Source organism: Neomonachus schauinslandi, chromosome 4 (genome assembly GCF_002201575.2).
Source record: "Neomonachus schauinslandi chromosome 4, ASM220157v2, whole genome shotgun sequence".
In the NCBI taxonomy this organism is placed as follows: Eukaryota; Metazoa; Chordata; class Mammalia; order Carnivora; family Phocidae; genus Neomonachus; species Neomonachus schauinslandi.
Window position 1 is genome coordinate 33396856 of NC_058406.1, and position 17193 is coordinate 33414048.

The 17193-nt window shown below is 51.5% G+C and overlaps 1 protein-coding gene across 3 annotated transcripts in view; it reads left to right on the top strand.

Moving 5' to 3' along the window:
- Positions 1–13439, top strand: part of KDM4A (lysine demethylase 4A) — a 44784-nt gene extending 31345 nt beyond the window's left edge. For all 3 annotated transcript variants that reach the window (XM_021684255.2, XM_021684254.1, XM_021684256.2), the window contains exons 14-22: positions 1452–1656; positions 2109–2185; positions 2883–2938; positions 4570–4678; positions 5013–5198; positions 8033–8203; positions 11576–11695; positions 11974–12066; positions 12198–13439. In XM_021684255.2, coding sequence (XP_021539930.1) covers positions 1452–1656; positions 2109–2185; positions 2883–2938; positions 4570–4678; positions 5013–5198; positions 8033–8203; positions 11576–11695; positions 11974–12066; positions 12198–12338 — 1158 coding nt within the window. In that variant the 3' untranslated portion in view covers positions 12339–13439. The remainder of the gene's footprint in view (positions 1–1451; positions 1657–2108; positions 2186–2882; positions 2939–4569; positions 4679–5012; positions 5199–8032; positions 8204–11575; positions 11696–11973; positions 12067–12197) is intronic.
- Positions 13440–17193: the final 3754 nt, after the last annotated feature.

Genomic DNA, 17193 nt, shown 5'->3' on the forward strand with positions numbered 1-17193 from the left:
GGGAGCGAGGTTTAATTGTGGGTATATATAGCTTGTCCCTGGTTGTCTTGGGAAAGGCTGTTCTTCTCGTGTTCTCTGCCCCGTCTGTGTACTGGTCAGGCTTCTCCAGCAGATAGTCCAGCAGTGTGGGTTTTCACTTGAGAATGGTTTGCAGAAGAGCTGGGGTGTGGCTTAGTCTTGGAGGGATTCCCTGTGGGCATCCTGGGGCACTCACACTGTTTGCAGAGGAACCTGTTTTTCTGTTACCATTCTAGTCAATGATTGTTACTTCTGGGTGGTTTTTCGTCCTGGCCAGTCTGGAGCACTGTACATTTCGTTACTGTGGTCTGCTGGGTCCTCCAGTGTTCTTTCTTTTCCCATTGCCACAGTGGATACGGGCAATAGTCAGAAGAAATTGGGTGCCGGGGCGGGTGGGGTGGTAGGAGCAGAGGGTTTGCAGGAGGGAGAGGAGTAGGGAAGCTCTGGGGCTGAGTTGGGCTGTGCCCCCTGGGCTCCTGAGGCATTTGATGGCCATCCTTGGGCTCAGCTCTAGGAGGTCAGGAATGCGTCCACGCCAGCACGTGTCAGGTGAGCAGTTCAGTCTCCACTGGGACCTGCACCATGGGGGAGGGGGGCATGTGGAGAAGCAGTCCTCTGAGCACTGAGCCTGGCATGGCCCCAGATTGACGCTTGCCGAAGAATGGAACGTCAGACTGACATATTTTGGATTAGTGACTCACTGCTCCTTTCCATGGACAAAAGAGCAGATGTGAAAAACTGTACGTGCCCCTGCCTCTGAGACAGATGAATGGCCTGGTTGTCGGTCAGCAGACCTACTGTGTGGGTCTCAGAGTTTCATGAGGGGCCTGTGCCTAGGGTTGACATATTTCGGGCCCTGTCCTTGAAATGGTGGTAGAGCCAGCAGGTATCTGCGGTCAGGGTGTTTGCCAAGGGAAGTACGCAGACATAGCATTCTTTCTGAAGGGACCCCGAGCTGGCAACCACAGGTGAGGCCACAGCCGTGTGGCAGTGTTGCAGCTCAGGTGACTCGCTGCCATGGGCCCCAGGGGGACATCTGTGCTAGTCCACGAGGAGCGTCTGCTCTGGGTCCTGTCCCTGGGTGGGGGCCACCATGCAGTGCCACACGTCGGGGAGCCCGCAAGAGCAACCTTGCTAACAACTCAGCGCATTTTATTACCACTTGATTTGGGAAGATTGAAATCCCAGTTGCCTCTTACCTCGCTCCCTTTTCTCACTTGTCCCCAGGGGCCTTTGTTTGATGCCGCTGTGAGAAATTGAATTTGAGTCATTAGAGGTAACTTCAATTAGCAGCTCTGGGATAATGGCTATGCACCCGGGAGCCGTAGCCAGAGTCCTACCAGTAAGAGAGGCAGCTTTCTGCTGACAGAGCAGGTAGAAAGCTGAGAATACAGGCGCATGTTCACTGAGGGATGCACCTGCTCTCCCCATAGGTTGAGTTTGGAGGCCTTAGTCAGAGCTGTGGAAACACCTCAGCTCTAGCCCCCCAGAAGCAGAGGACCAAGCCATTGATTCCAGAAATGTGTTTCACCTCCACTGGCTGCAGCACGGACATCAACCTTTCTACCCCTTACCTTGAGGAGGACGGCACCAGCCTTCTCGTTTCCTGCAAGAAGTGCAGTGTCCGCGTCCATGCCAGTGAGTGCCTCTCTTGTCGCCTGCGGCCTGACCCAGGTGCCTGGGCCTACTCGCCCCATGTTGGCCTCCCCCCAATCTGCCAGGGGCCTCCCCAGGCTCTCAAGTACAAAGATTGCTCTTGTGTTGTTGGGGGAGTTGGCTGTTGATGGAGTTGGAGTCGCACTGACTTTGGGGTCAACCTTGTGCTGTTCTCTGGGCCGCATATACCAGGAGGCGATTTGTCTGTGCTGCTCCCTGTGTGTTCAAAGCAGGCAACCTACAGTCTCTGACTTTTCGAGACATTGGGCCATACTGTATGGGTGAACCCTGGGGCTCCTGACTCTAGAATTCAGGGGTTTTTCTGTAAGATTTGGTTGCGGCTTTCACTTTGATGGTATACGGAAAAGAGTTGCAAGTGTACATTCTCACTCTGGCCTCTGGATTTAATTTGCTCGTCTTGGTATCCTTGTTAGGTTGTTACGGGGTTCCCCCGGCAAAGGCTTCTGAAGACTGGATGTGTTCTCGGTGTTCAGCCAATGCCCTGGAGGAGGTGAGTGCGTCCACAGTGTTGCTGTCTTCCCCATGAGACTTGGGGTTTGCTCAGGTCCAGGTTTTTTCTTGTGGACTTTCTATATCCAGCAGTGTGCACCGGTCCTGGTACACGGTGATGTCAGAGAGCGCGGATTGTCGGAATAAGTCCCCATGACAGCGTGGTTGCTGCCCAGCTGTGGCAGGGCATGAATGGAGTCTGGAAGCTGTGTTTGCTGTTTGCTACATTGTGTCTGGACCACATAGAGGTCCTCCTGTGGACCAGCAATAACCCCCTTTACAGAACTTAGCTATTGGGTTGGACCATCAGAATGTGGTTCATTTGGTAGCTTTCTCTTCATCACCCCCTGCCCCGGAACCTGGCAGTACCCCACATAGGAGGCAGGCAGAGCCCTATAATGCTTTCAGTTTGAGCAGAGTGTTCTTGGTGACTGCTTACAGTTGTTAGTTATTATTAACAGTAACAGTGGAGACGATTATGTTGAGTCAAGCAAATACTTCCTGTACTTTAGCCCTGGGTGGTCTCCCTGTCTTCCTGTAGGGGAGTCCTGCTTCCATGGACTGTGTAGGCGAGGCTCCATGTGCCATTAAGCCGCTTTCTTATGTGGAGGCTGCAGTTACCCAAAGGAGGCTGAGGAGGGAGCAGATTGGATGTTAATGACTTGGTGGTAACCACCCTTCCCCCTCTCCCTTGGCAGGATTGCTGTTTGTGCTCATTACGAGGAGGAGCCCTACAGAGAGCCAATGATGACAGGTGAGTTTCCGAGCAGAGGCTGCGGGGCTCGTTCTGGAGCAGCGTGCAGAGAGACACTGCGGGTGGTGGCTGTTCATCAGAATGACTGATGGAGGGTTTGGGAAGCGCGTCGCTGGAGCTGGAATAGCATCTCCAAGACGAATTTTAAAAATGGGATGCCAAGGGGAGCCAAGCAGTCCTAGACCTTTCCGATCTAGCTTCTCCTCCGAAGCAGAGAGATAAGTGATGTCTTCCTTTCTGTGGAGCTAAGACAGACTCATGAGATTTGGAGATCCTGCACCGATGACGCAGAGGCTCCAGGGGCCGGAAGTGAGAACAGTTTCCTTATCATAGCTGGGGCCGGTGCAGAGGTGGCTGTGGCCATGGGCTTGTGAGCACGTGTCCACAGGCACACTCTCCCTGGCTCAGACCTGCTGTTGGAAGGAGGGTGAGTGTCCTTGGGGAGCAGAATGGGACATCGAGGAGAGCGCAGGCTCACCCGCCTCCTGTGGAGTCAGATCTGCAGAAGTCTGGGCATCATAGCTGGCAGGCAGCTTTTTGTCCACCGAGCTGACCCTTTGTGCCTGGTCTTCGCTTACTTGTTCTGAGGTAGAAACGTGAGGGGGGTGAAGTGTTTGCTCTGGAAAAGCAGGCTGTCGGGATAGTTCACACAGATCGGTGGGCAGCCGGTGGTGAATATCCTGCTTCCGGCTCTTGTCCTGTGGGAATTGGAGCCTTCTGCAGCACAAGAACCTCCCCCACCCTTCATGCTGTTCCAGGTAGACGGCTCTTCTGCTTGCTGCTTCCACGCCTTTAAAGGCACTTGCTGCCATTACTCAAGGTCATCGTGTTCCTCATAGTTGTGAGTGAGCACTGTTAAAAGTTCTTCCTTACTTGGAGTGGAAATGGCTCTGCTTTAGCGCCTCGCACCTTCACCTTATATTCCTAGTTCTGCCCTTGTGGGGCCACGCCAAACCAATCTGTTCCCTCTCTTGTAGAGAAGCCCCACATTGTGTGGTAGGTTTCCACCTGGCCTGATTATAAGAGCTCTCATCATGGTGCATATCAGTTTCTCAAAATGCCCTGATGTCCATTGAACAAACCCGTGAGAGTAGGTGGGGCCTGGGCCAGACCTTAACGAGTGAGTGTGCTGTGGGGGAAGGGAGCAGAGGGAGAGGTCATTTCAGCCCAGTGGAAGAGTTTGGGTGAAGGCCTGGAGGGGAGACCTGTGGCTACTGGCAGAAAGGGTGCACATGGAGACATTTTGAGATATTACTACCCAGCTCCTGTGGTAAAAGAGGTCTGTATAGAGCTCTCGGACTTATTCTCACTCCCTGAAACCTGCCTCACTCAATTAGCTATGGTTCTGCTCATTTTGTAACAGATTGTGAATGAATTTGTGGTGTAAGAAGTGCAACCCTATGCTAACCCAGGGTGGTGTGCTGGGGACCCATTTACATACTCAGTGTGGAGACACTCCTGGTTCTTACCTTGCTGGGTCCTGGGACCTTGCAGGTGGAAGTAAGAGGCCATGTTGGGTTGGGGAGGGAGCACTATGGGAAGGCCCCCCCACTCTTGAATCCATAGATTGGATGAGGAGGCCACAGGACCTTGGAGCCAGAGGTGACTGAGGTAGCCTTTGCTTTTGGCAGGTGGGTCCACGTCTCGTGTGCTGTGGCAATTTTGGAAGCAAGGTTTGTCAACATTGCCGAAAGAAGTCCAGTGGACGTGAGCAAAATTCCACTGCCCCGCTTCAAACTGGTAAGGAAGAGGAGATGGGCTTGGGGACTCTCTACATCATTGCCCCATTTACATGTCTCTGGGTGGAGAACATAATGTTTCTGAGGGCATCCTCCGTGTGGCCCAGTGGTCCACTTTTACCCTTGGTTTTGGTCAGGGTTTGTGAGTCACTGTATGGTTAAAACTACTTAGTGAGGACACATGTATTCAGATATGAGGTTGAAAGAGGTGTGTGCACCCTCTTGTCTTGGGAGGAAGGTTGCTCGTTGGGCTGTGTGCATTTGGGCAGGGGAACGGTGGAGGAGACGGCGCTGGTAGCTCCTGGAGTCCCTGGCTTGCTTCCCTCGTGTTGTAGAAATGCGTCTTCTGCAAGAAGCGGAGGAAAAGAGCCGCCGGCTGCTGTGTGCAGTGTTCTCACGGCCGCTGCCCGACCGCCTTCCACGTGAGCTGTGCCCAGGCTGCGGGGGTGATGATGCAGCCCGACGACTGGCCTTTTGTCGTCTTCATTACCTGCTTCCGGCACAAGATCCCCAATCTGGAGGTGAGGGAGGATGCCGGTCTGGAATCCTCTTGACGGTTTCTAGGATCATTTTCTCTGCAGGCTATCCATTTATTGTTTCAGCAAGTATTCTCTCTGGCGTTCTGCTTTATGGAGCGTGCCAGTGAGGAAGGGACGAAGAGGCGGCCCCCGTCCATCTCTGCTCCCTGCCTGGCACCTCCTAATCCATTGGCACCAAATGGCTTGTGGTTGATCCCTTGTGATTCTCTGTGTAATTGTTTGCCACTCCTTCTCGGGGGGCCCTAGCTTATTAACACGAGCTTTCCTATTCCCTAACACTATGTCCGGGACAGAGCAGGGGCTCTGCAGATAGGGTGAGCTGGTAGAGAGAGCTCGGAAGAGTTAACCGTTAACCACCATACAGTAGAGATTTTTGTGCTTTTCTAAATAGTGAAGCTTGGAGAAAATTACATGTCATCTTAGCTAGACAGGTTATGAAAGGGTTTGGGTAGAAGGTGGCAGTTGAAGTGGGACTTCAAAAGTAAGTAGGAATTGTGAGAGGGAGGGCATTCGGGGCTTCAGAAGCAGAGCGAACACGTCTCAGGAGAACAACATATAAGACTGGTTCTGGGAATATGGTCGGGCTGATATTGAAAGACAAGCAGCACCAGATGGACAGGTAAGCCCCTGGACTGCCCTTCTTAGGAGTTTGAGCTCTCTGAGGGGAACTTTGCAGAAATTATGATTTTGAGCCATATTTCTTAACAATTACTCTGGTGGTGGATTCAGAGGCTCAAAGAATAAGAATTTGAGACAGGGAGACTGGTTAGCCTGGGAGCAAAGTGAGGTCTGCAGTGGGAACACATAGCTCTACATAGGTAGAGCTTTGGGGTCACATCTAACCGTGGGGTCCTACGATGGGTGGGATTGAGAGGGTTTGTTGAACACCCTGGAGAGATTAGCCTGGGGAAGGGGTGAAGGAGTGTGAGTTTAAGATGGCTCAGGTTACTCCCCTCAAAGGTGGAGAGGATGCAAATATGATGATGCTGTTAACTGTGACTGGAACTGATTCAGAGTAGGGCTGGTTTCCGGGGGAATGGGGGAGAAGTGAAAAAGAGGGTAGGACATTTGACTTTGAGGTCATTTCTGGAGAATTCTGATGGAGCTAGCAGCAGGTGCTAAAAAGCTGCTTTAACTATGAGGATGAAATTTGGATTTTACGAGTCTTTAACAGGGTAGTTCAATCCAGTTGCCATTAGAAACCAGGCTCTGGAGATTCCTGATATAAGGAGCAGATAGCAGAGCAGAAGCCTGTGGAAGTAGCTGAGAAAGTAGAGACAAGCCAGTGGAGAGGGATCAGGAGGCCGTGTGCTCTGGGGCGGGTCTGGTATAATGCTCAGTGGTGCCCCACACTGAGGAGTTGCCATGGGGTCTTCTGGTCAGAAGTCAGACTGTAGTTGGGGGAGTTAAGAGTCGAATAGAAGAGACAGCGATAAAGCCTTGTCAGCAGTACGGTGAACACGGTAGTGAAGGACACAAGAGTACCAACCTGGAGGAGCAAACCCGTCACTACTATGTGGGATCATGGCAGAGGCCTTGTTGGCTGGCTGGATTCTCCTTTTCCATAAAGATCTTTCACTGAGCACGAGAGGTGGTCAGGTGGGTTAGGAGCTCAGGAAGAGGAAAAATAGTCTTTGTGAGAAAGAGCTGGAGGGGCGGTGGGTGAGGTCGCGCTGAGCCCTGATGGCTCAGGAGCAGGGGTTTGGTTATGGTGCCAGGACAGTGACTTGGGGATTGTCATCAGTACTCCATATTCTTCAGTTTGCAGCCGTAGACTGCTGATGCTATGAGAAATGGGGGGACCATTGAGTATTTCCTACACACTCTTCAAATACTGACTGAGCGCCTGTCACATGTCAGGCCCAGGTTTAGGTGCTGGGAGTATACCAGTGAACCGGGCAAAACCGAGCCTGTCCTCCTGCTGCATACAGTTGAAAGACTTACAGAAAGGTGTAAATAGTACAGTATATCTGATGGGGAGGAGTGTGGTGGATAAAAACGTAGCAGGACAAGGGGAGTGGAAGAGGGATAGTAAGGCACAGTGTCAATAGGTTGACATTTGGATGTGAAGGGGCCAGTGTGCAGATGACTGGGGAATAGCATTTCAGGTAGAGGGAACAGCAGGGCAGAGACTCCGTGGTGGGAACCTGCTTAGCACACATGCTCGGGGATAGCAAGGCGGCCTGTGTGACAGAGCGCAGTGCTTGGGGAACTTGGGGAGGAGTGGTTGGATATAATGCCACGAGATGCTCTGGGATCCCATTTGCATCAAGGGCAAGTTCAGAATGAGAGGGTGATGTGAGGGTCCCAGAGATGGCAGGGCCCTTAAAGTGGCAGTCCCAGCTGAGAACATCCAGGGAACCTCAGCCTTTGTGCTATAGCCCTGAGTGTAGAGCTAGTGCTGAGGTGGGCATGGAGCATTGTCTGGGGCCCTGGGCTCAGATCTGTGGAGTGTCCACCTTGATGTGTGTCTAAGCTGTGTGCAGTAGTAGGTGCTATTTGGTCACTCCCTGGCAACAGTAGGGAAGTCACAAGAGTCTCTTATGGGGTAAAGGAACTAGGTGGAAGGTATAAGACAGTGTGGATTGGGAGCTAAGGAGGTGCTACATTTATGGAGGGAAACAGGATGCTAGTTTCTTGCAGCATCCCTGCTGCGGGGTGGAAAGACCTGGTTCACCTCCCATCCCCTAGTCCTTTTTACTTTTCCATTCCCATGCTCGTCTCTCCCTGAGAAAGAAAAACCAATTGATCTTGGTCCCCATTTTCCAGTCCTGTCAACTGCATGTGGGAGTAACCGCAGCCCCTGTTTTTTCCAGCGTGCCAAGGGGGCCTTGCAGAGCATCACAGCGGGCCAGAAGGTCATTAGCAAGCACAAGAATGGGCGCTTCTACCAGTGTGAGGTGGTCAGGCTCACCACTGAGACCTTCTATGAAGTCAACTTTGATGATGGTTCCTTCAGCGACAATCTGTATCCTGAGGACATAGTGGTAATGTCTGCAAGGAGCTGCTTGGGCAGTCTGGGATGGGGGTGTTTCTAGGTCTGGCTGGCGGACTGACTGTGGGCCTGCCTGCCATTTCTAGCCAGGCCCAAAGTCCCATCAGTCTTTCCCTCAACAGAAAGAAGCATTTGTATTGGTCTTTCCTTATGAAGAAAATTGTGTGCTGCTGATAGGCTATTCTGCTTCCTCGAGAAGCTCATAAGAATCCGTGTTTTCTGCAGTACTTGGCAACGTGCTTCTTCAGTCTAAACTACCCTTGAAAGGTGTTGTAATGCAGTGCAAGAGCCCAGGCAGTGGAATCTGACCAGTGTGCCAGTACCAGCTCCTTTGCTTATTAGTAGCTGTGTGATTTTGGAGAATTACCCAACTCTCCTATCGTGCCCTCTTAGTAGACATGGAATTTGCTTTTGGTTATTTACAGGTGAAGGCTTTGGGGCGGAGTAGAAACTACTTGGAGATATCCCTGGCCTGCTTGTGTTATTGACACCAGACACACCCACTTCTAGGTTTCCTGGCTTAGTATGCAGGACTTAGTTCGAGTTTCCCTTACCCTTACTCTGCCTTTTCGTGTGTTAGACTAAGCACCAAGGTAGAGGGATGAAGCCACTTTTTTCTGCCTTTATCAAATCCAGTATTTCCCACCTTTATGCCGCATTAGCAACCTAGTTGCTAAAAGCACATTCATTAGTTCTAAGGTAGACTGAAGTCATAGTAAAGATGATGTTAATAGTATTTGTGGCAACAGAATAGCTATAATTTACTAAGCTTTTCTAGTATACCAGGCCCTATACAAAGTGCTTCATGGCAGGTGTCTCTCACTTCTCATACCAGTTCTGAGAAGCAGGTGATGGTATCTCTAATTTACAGATCCGTGATCTCAGGACTCTGTTTTCTAAAAGTTACTGAGGACCCCACAGAGTTTTTTTTTTGTGGGTAATGTCTATCAACATTTACTGGAAATTAAAATGGAGATTAATTGATTTAAAATAGTCTGGGTGTTTTTATGGGGTGCCTGGGTGGCTCAGTTGGTTAAGTGTCTGCCTTCGGCTCAGGTCATGATCCCAGGGTCCTGGGATTGAGCCCTGCATCGGGGCTCCCTGCTAGGTGGGGAGCCTCCTTCTCCCTCCCCTTCTGCTTGCCGCTCCCCCTGCTGGTGCTTTCTCTTTCTCTGTCAAATAAATAAGTAAAATCTTAAAAAAAAATAAAATAAAAAAATCTGAGTTTTTTTGTTTTTGTTTGTGTTTTTTTGTTTTTAAAGATTTTATTCATTTATTTGAGAGAGAATGAGAGAGAGCACATGAGAGGGGGGAGGGTCAGAGGGAGAAGCAGACTCCTTGCCGAGCAGGGAGCCCGATGCGGGACTCGATCCAGGGACCCCAGGATCATGACCTGAGCCGAAGGCAGTCGCTTAACCAACTGAGCCACCCAGGCGCCCTAATCTGGGTTTTTTAATTGAAAGATACCCATTTTAAAACAATATTAGTGGGAAGAATGCCATTTTTCTACAGTTCTGCAAATCTCTTTATTTTTAAGATTTTATTTATTTGTAAGTAATCTTTACACCCAGTATGGGGCTCAAACTCAAGACCCTGAGATCGAGTTGTGTGCTCTACCGACTGAGCCAGCCAGGCACCCCAAATTCTGCAAATCTCTTCAATGTTATATCTTCATTCAATCCATTGTGATATATTGTTTTGGTTAAAGTATTGGGAAGAAAATTCAGCCTCACACAGTTCTGTAGTAAATGGAAGGGGGAGGCGTCTTTTAATAGTCTTTCATACCATTGTGATTATTCTTTGATACTACACCAAAAGTCAATGAGTAATGATTTCTTAAAAGTTAGTTGCAGGGTGGTATCTGAAAGTAGGTCAGTAAACTTTGCACGCTCTGTTACATTAAAATCCACTGGCATATCTTGCACTGAGAATGAGTCTTGACCTATGCATAATTTTGTAACACCGTACATTGGTTATTTAGAAGGTACTCATGCATTGGGCTATGCAGATCTTCCAAATGTTAAATTTTCATTATACAGTATCAAAAAACACATTTATTAGTACCACTATTCTCAGAAATATCTTTATTTATTTAAATGATTTTTTTAAAAAGTAATCTCTACACCCAGCGTGGGGCTCGAACCCACAACCCCGAGATCAAGAGTCATGCTACAGCTGCTGAGCCTGCCTGGTGCCCCTCAGAAATATCTTTAAATTTGGCAACGCTTCAAGCTTATTGTGGTGATACACCTTTTCTGAAGTTCTGATTTTTCTAAAAGCTTAAGTTTTATTATTGGCAGCACTATCATTTATTTTCCTTGAAGTGACAGGCTTATTTCATTCCTTTCCAAGAGGATGTCTGCCAATACTAAAGTCTGAATAACCATAGTTTGTCTGTCAGCCAGTTTTTCAAATAAAGCTGGTGTCCCGTGATAAAAGCAGCTCACAATTCAGTTACACAGTGCTTTTCAAGGTAACCATTGTCCTTCAGCATGCAGCCAAAGTGTCCATCTTTGAGTACTTACATGTACTCAAGGACTAAGGTTTAAAAAAATAAGTTTTTCTGCTTCATCAAGATTTTTCTTTCTTTTTTTTTTTTTTCCGCTAAATTATGAGTGCACAGTGGTGAAGAATACAATAACAACTGGTAATGCTTGGAGCTGCTGCCTTGCGCTACGGTACAAGCAGTTTTACCTATTAGAGATTTTACACCATTGCTGCAAAGGTCAACACAGAGAAGGAGGCTAATGATGTTTTTAATAGTACTCTGGGGGCGCCTGGGCGGCTCAGTTGGTTAAGCGACTCCCTTCGGCTCAGGTCATGATCCTGGAGTCCCGGGATCGAGTCCCGCATCGGGCTCCCTGCTTGGCAGGGAGTCTGCTTCTCCCTCTGACCCTCCCCCCTCTCATGCTCTCTCTCTCTATCTCATTCTCTCTCTCAGATAAATAAATAAAATCTTAAAAAAAAAAAAAAATGAAGGTAACATAAAAAAAAAAAATAGTACTCTGAAATCCTCATTCTAGTATTTCTTCAGGGCAGAGCCCTGTCCATTGATCTTTAGTGGGACAGTTAAAGGAATTCGAGAAGGATTCTTGATCTTGGCACCATGTTTATTAAGTTTACTCTAAGTTTATTATGGCTCCTCTTTTCTGTCACCTCAGTGCATCAGGAGCAGAGATACCAGGCAGACTTTGACTCAGCAGGCAGGTCTTTAACTATCGTATCTTTTAGCCCAGAGGGGGCCTGCCTTGCTTGGATGTCTGAGCAGGAATTTGTCCTGGTTTATTCTTCCCTAAGTAGTTGGTGGTAACCCCTGTGCTCAAAGGGATCTTCCTTTCACTCTTCTCCCTTTCTGTTTCCTCAGAGTCAGGACTGTCTCCAGTTGGGTCCTCCTGCTGAAGGCGAAGTGGTCCAAGTGAGATGGACAGATGGCCAAGTCTACGGAGCCAAATTTGTGGCCTCCCACCCCATCCAGATGTACCAGGTAGCCGGAGGTTTTTGTTGGGGGCTGGGGAGTACTTGATTATTCAGTGTTTCCTCTTTGGCTAGAGGCGAATCTTTGCTCTTGGGAGAGCTCACCAGTTAGTAATAACCCTTTCAGAACTTGGGGCTGCCCCGTGTCCTGTCTGCCAGAGGTGGGTTCAGATTTGGCAGTCCTTCCTTCAGTGTACTGGATCCTTCCTGTGATGGCAGGAAATTGCCACTGTGCACAGTGGACCAGGGAGTCAGGGTCTTAGCCAAAGGTCTTTGTTTACTTGGTAGGTGGAGTTTGAGGATGGCTCACAGCTTGTGGTTAAGAGAGATGACGTGTACACGCTGGATGAAGAGCTTCCCAAGAGAGTCAAGTCCAGACTGGTGAGTGTGTTTTCTGTGTGCCCTTGGTTCCCACCTGGGAGGGAGGGAACAAGGCAAGGGTGTGTCCTTTTGTTTTTTCTTTGGGGTGGTTGGCCACAAAGTGCTCATTTGGCCTGCTTATTCTTCTATAGTCCGTAGCCTCAGACATGCGCTTCAATGAGATTTTCACGGAGAAGGAGGTTAAGCAGGAAAAGAAACGGCAACGAGTGATCAACTCAAGATACCGGGAAGATTACATCGAGCCTGCGCTATACCGAGCCATCATGGAGTAGGTGCTTCCCTGGGCCAACAGGTGCCCAGCCATCACGGCGAGAGCACTCTGGGGTTCCACAGCACAGCAGACACTTGGAACTCTGAAGTCTCTGAAAGTGAAGTTGTAAAATGAAAAGGAATGGAATAACCGACCCCATCGTCTTCTCACGCCCCCGCTCCCCATCGCATTCCGCTGTAGTGGAAGGACAGCCTTTCTTGGACATGTGGCAGCAGCCGCCTGTCTCCCCGCTGAAGGGCTGAGCATTGCAATGCTGGGGCCGCACTGGCCCCAGTCTGCAGTGGGGTCAACTCTGCTGGCTGGGCTGGTTGCCTAGGACTTAGCTTCCTAACAATCACCTGCACCAACTAGGCAGAGGTGCTGGTGCTTACTCCCTCCCTCTTTTGTATTTATGTGTGTGCGTGCGCGTGTATGTGTGTGCGTGCGTGCGTGTGCGCGTGTGTGTATGTTTGGTCTGGACCAGCTTCTGCCAGCCCCTGGCCTCTACTTTCTTCCTTGCCTGTCCAGGGCAAACAAAATGTGAAATTCTGCCCTCAGCTGAGCTGAGTAAAGGCTCCTGGGGGTTGGCTGGAGATGGGTGTGGCATCTGTCTGTCCCTGGAATTGCCTCAGGGGAGGCTGGCAAAGCTGCAGTATTGAGATGTGAAGGAGTTAATGCACCTCCTTATCCTGTCTTGAAGGAGGAGATGGGGATAACATGGGTATGTGCCCATATCAGTCTAGGCATAGAGCCTCCATGGCACAGTATTAGAGGGCGTGGGTGGGGAATACCCTGAAGGGGGTTCTTAATGATGGAAGCAGGCAGAGCCTGGTGGGTGATTCTGTCAACAGAAAATTGCAATCATGCAGGGGCTGGGAGGGTTAAGATGAATTGGGGCCACTGGAGACCAGGGGCAGGCTTAGATATGTCCCTGGTCTGGGGGTGGGAGGGAGCTGATTTGGGGGTGGGGGTGGGACTGGAGGGCAACACTGAAGGGGTTAAACAGGTTTTTGCTCCTCATGAATTTGTTTGCCTGGGCCCAGGATTGGAGGGCTTCACACCTATACCCTTGTGTATACAAGAATCAGATTTATAATACTTCCCTGTTTTTTGTTACGTATGAACGCTATAAACCAAATTATTTTGAAAACTGGTGCATCACCTTGTCCTTAGCAATAAAATGTGTTGAGCAGAGGATTGGTTGTGTCTGCCCCAAGGAGCCTGAGTGGCTCAGGGTCAGGCTGGGGGTGTATCTAGTCATAAGTTCTGGAGCAGGGCCAGGTATTTTAAGAAGACTCAGGCAGGATCCAGGAAGCTGTCCTAAAAGCGATGGGTTCCTTGTCAAGTCCTGGTCCTGTGGCTGTGTGTTAGACCAAGCAAGGTGACACATGGGAGGCAGAGGCACCTGGGGCTATGAGCACCTTGTTTTGCTTCCTTTGCCTTAGGGATGGGAAGGAGATGGAGGACCAGACCACTTTCACAGTCAAACGGGGTTTGGTCTCACTTCTGCTGCACTTGATTGTCTTCATGGAGCTGGTCTAAGTTCATATTATCTGTGTTCCATGCAAATTGTGGAACCAGCATAACGGTGGTTTAAGAGCAAGGGACTTGACCCCCGGTGGGATCCAGTGGGGTCTTGAAGCTACTCTGGGTTGCCTGTAGTTGGTGAGAAACTTCCTGGAGGAAGATCCGGTCCCTTCGTCTGGTGGGTTCCTGGGGTATATATAGGTGGTTGAGGATGGAGCAGCAGCAGGGCAGGGAGGGGCCAGTGACTAGGTGCGGGACTGGGGCACAGCAGAGCTGTTTCAGCTGGCCCTTGGATGACCAGGCACTTGTTTCATGGCCCTGTACAAATGCCAGAGAGGCTTGGGTCAGCTCAGCAATTCTCAATGCTTCTTTGTATCCTGGGGTTTGGGAGGTGGTTGCTACCTGGTGTCTGATTGGGGGGAGGCAGGGGGAAGGGAGGCTCAGCAGCTTTCAAGGATACTTTTCTATGCCAACTCCCTCCTGGGGCCAAGAAAGGGAAGTTGACTTTTTTGTCCAGCATCCAAGAATTCATTTGGGAGATGAGGTGGGACCAGGCCTTAATGGATTGTTGAGCCCTGGGAGCACATATCTTTGACGGGAAGGAACACTTCTCTAGACTGGCAGGGTCCCAGGCCCTGGTACCTCTCACGGACCCCACCATGTCCATCTGCATCCCTGGTGAAGGACCTGCAGGGCTGAGGTGCCTGGACTAACCCCAGCAGAGCTCTAACAGCTGACTTTTTCTAGAAATTCTGCACTTTGAATTTTGGCTAAAGTAGTAACTCTGGGGAAATCGAAGTTTAGAGGTGATGAGGCTTGCTCAAATCCGACAGAACAGGTCGTTGGTTTTCTTCCTCACTGCCTGCCAGTGCAGTCAGGCCCAGGCCCTAGAGGACGCACTCCAGGGAAGCCTTTTTGTCAGGGCAAACTGCCCTCCTTTCTTAAGGTAGCATCTCTGGGTTGGCAACCAAGGATCGCAGCCTGACCGTACCTTCTCCCTTCTGTCCATCCCATCGGTGGTATCACGTTTCAAATTGTGCCCCAGGTGGATGCCGGTGCTCAGTTGCGGGAATGAGGTAGGGTGGGAGAGAGCTGGGACCTCGGGAGCCGAAAAGGGCGAGTGCTCCTGTGCCCGGACTAAACATTTTCTGCCACACTGAAATGGGCAGGACAGCAGGGAACCCTGTCCCCTTATATGCCATAGGATCGGGCAGGGTCGCCCAGCCCGTAGAGGCCCCCAAACCTTGGGCCTCAGGGAGCCCATTGGCGGTGCTCAGCCGGGCTCCCGGCGGCAGCTGCGGCCCTTGTGGAATGACGGTGGCCACCCTGCATCCGCTCCCGCGAGGAAACAGGCTCCCGAGGGGCTGGGTCACGCCCGCGGGCATCAGATGTCCGTCTCCCGGGCGTGAAGCCGGGGGAGGATTGCTTCAGGCGGCGGATGTGCTCCGGGAAGCCGAGGCGAGGTGTCCGCGCTGACCTGCAGGCCGGGCGGCCTCGGCCCGACGCGGCTCCGCACCGCCCGCAGCCCTGGTCCCCGCGGAGGGTGGGGTGGGCGGGTCGGGCAACTGGGGGTGCCCGTGCCTATTGGGCCTCCGCGAGCTTGCGCTCGCCCGCTGCCCGCAGCGCAGCTCTGCATTGGTCAGCCCGGCGCCCCGCCCGGCTCCCGCGGCCCCATTGGCCGCGGATGCCCGACCCCCGGCGAGGGCGCTGAGGCGGAGAGCGGGATTGGTGGTCGCGCCGTCCTCGGGTCGCGGCCGCGCGCTCCGCCCGCCGCTGCGTCCCCACTATGGCGGCGCCCATGCAGCCCACCGCGTCGTGGGCGCCCGCCGGGCTCCCCCGCGGCTGTCGCGGCCGCCTGCACCCTGGCCTCCGCCTTCCCGCCCGCGTCGGGCCGGGTGCCGCCTCCCCGCTGCCTCCCTCTCCGCTGCGGTAAGGGCCCGTCGTGCGCGCGTCGGGGCGCGGCAGCCACCGCGACTAACGGTGGCCGCGCCGCCCCTCCCCTCCCCTCCCCCGCCGTCCCCGGTCCCGGCGGGGCGCGGATCCTGGCCGCTCGCGCTGGGGAAGGGAGGGTGGGGGCATGGCCTAGCTGCCCCCGCCCCCCCCTCCCCCGAGCAATGAGGTCCGGCTCGGACTGGGGGCTCGGGCCCGGAGCGCGGCCCCCGGGCGACCTCACCCGGGAAAGGGGGAGGGGTGGGCAGCCAGGCCTCGGGGGAGGACGGCTGGACCCGGGCCGCGCGGTGTGAGGTCACCTGCGTGCGAGACCCCGCAGCGCTGCGCACCTTGGCGCAGAGGAGGGACCGGCGAGCGGGCCTCCGCTGTGGGAAGAGGAAGGAAAAGTCCAGGGAAAGCTTGAGCGGGAATCTGCAGCGCACTGGGTAGCGGTTGTCATTGCTTACTGCTCTACTCGTATCTAGACGTTCAGGGGACCGGGTCAGTTTGATGGGCGAAGGACGCCTCTCTGGCTTCCTTTCCTTCTGGCACTTCTACCCATTGTTAATTCGGGGATTTTGCTTGCAAGACGAAATATCTTCGTGATGAGAGCAGGTTTGGGGGAGGATGGTGTCCCACGAATGTTTTGGATTTCTTTTTTTTTTTTTTTTAAAGATTTTATTTATTTATTTGACAGAGAGAGACACAGAGAGAGAGGGAACACAAGCAGGGGGAGTGGGAGAGGGAGAAGCAGGCCTCCCGCGGAGCAGGGAGCCCGATGCGGGGCTCGATCCCAGGACCCTGGGATCATGACCTGAGCCGAAGGCAGACGCTTAACGACTGAGCCACCCAGGCGCCCCTGGATTTCTTTTTTACCACTGCTCATTTTAATGATTCCTCAATAAACTTCATTTCTGTTTGCGCTTCCCTCACAAACGAGGAAGGAGTGGAACATGTGAACTAAATCATAGTAGGTAGTTGAGAGAGAGAGACCAGTGAAAGCAGCTGTTATTTTGTAAAAACTGGGAACTTTTTTGTGGATATAGTTTGAGTTGTCTATACTATACCTAGTTGAACTTGAAGGTAGAACGAAAGCACTTATTAGGTTCCTGAAAGTAAAATAGTCCTCATGGAAAATTAGGTTATTTCTCAGTTCAAATCACCTTAGAGTGATGATCGTTGAACTGTTTGGTGTACCTAAAAGTCAAAAGGACCAAATGGTGTTTTCAAATCACCTCTTAAGGCAATAGCAGCTCCTAAGATGAAAGATTCTTCACTCAAAGACATCTTGAAGTATTAAGTGATGAACCTCACCATTTTGCATGTCTAAATGTGTAGTCGTGGTTTAATAAAAGTAAGTTATTAAAGAGGGAATAAGATGTGCATGTTCTTAGAGTAATTGACTTTGGATCATCAATAAA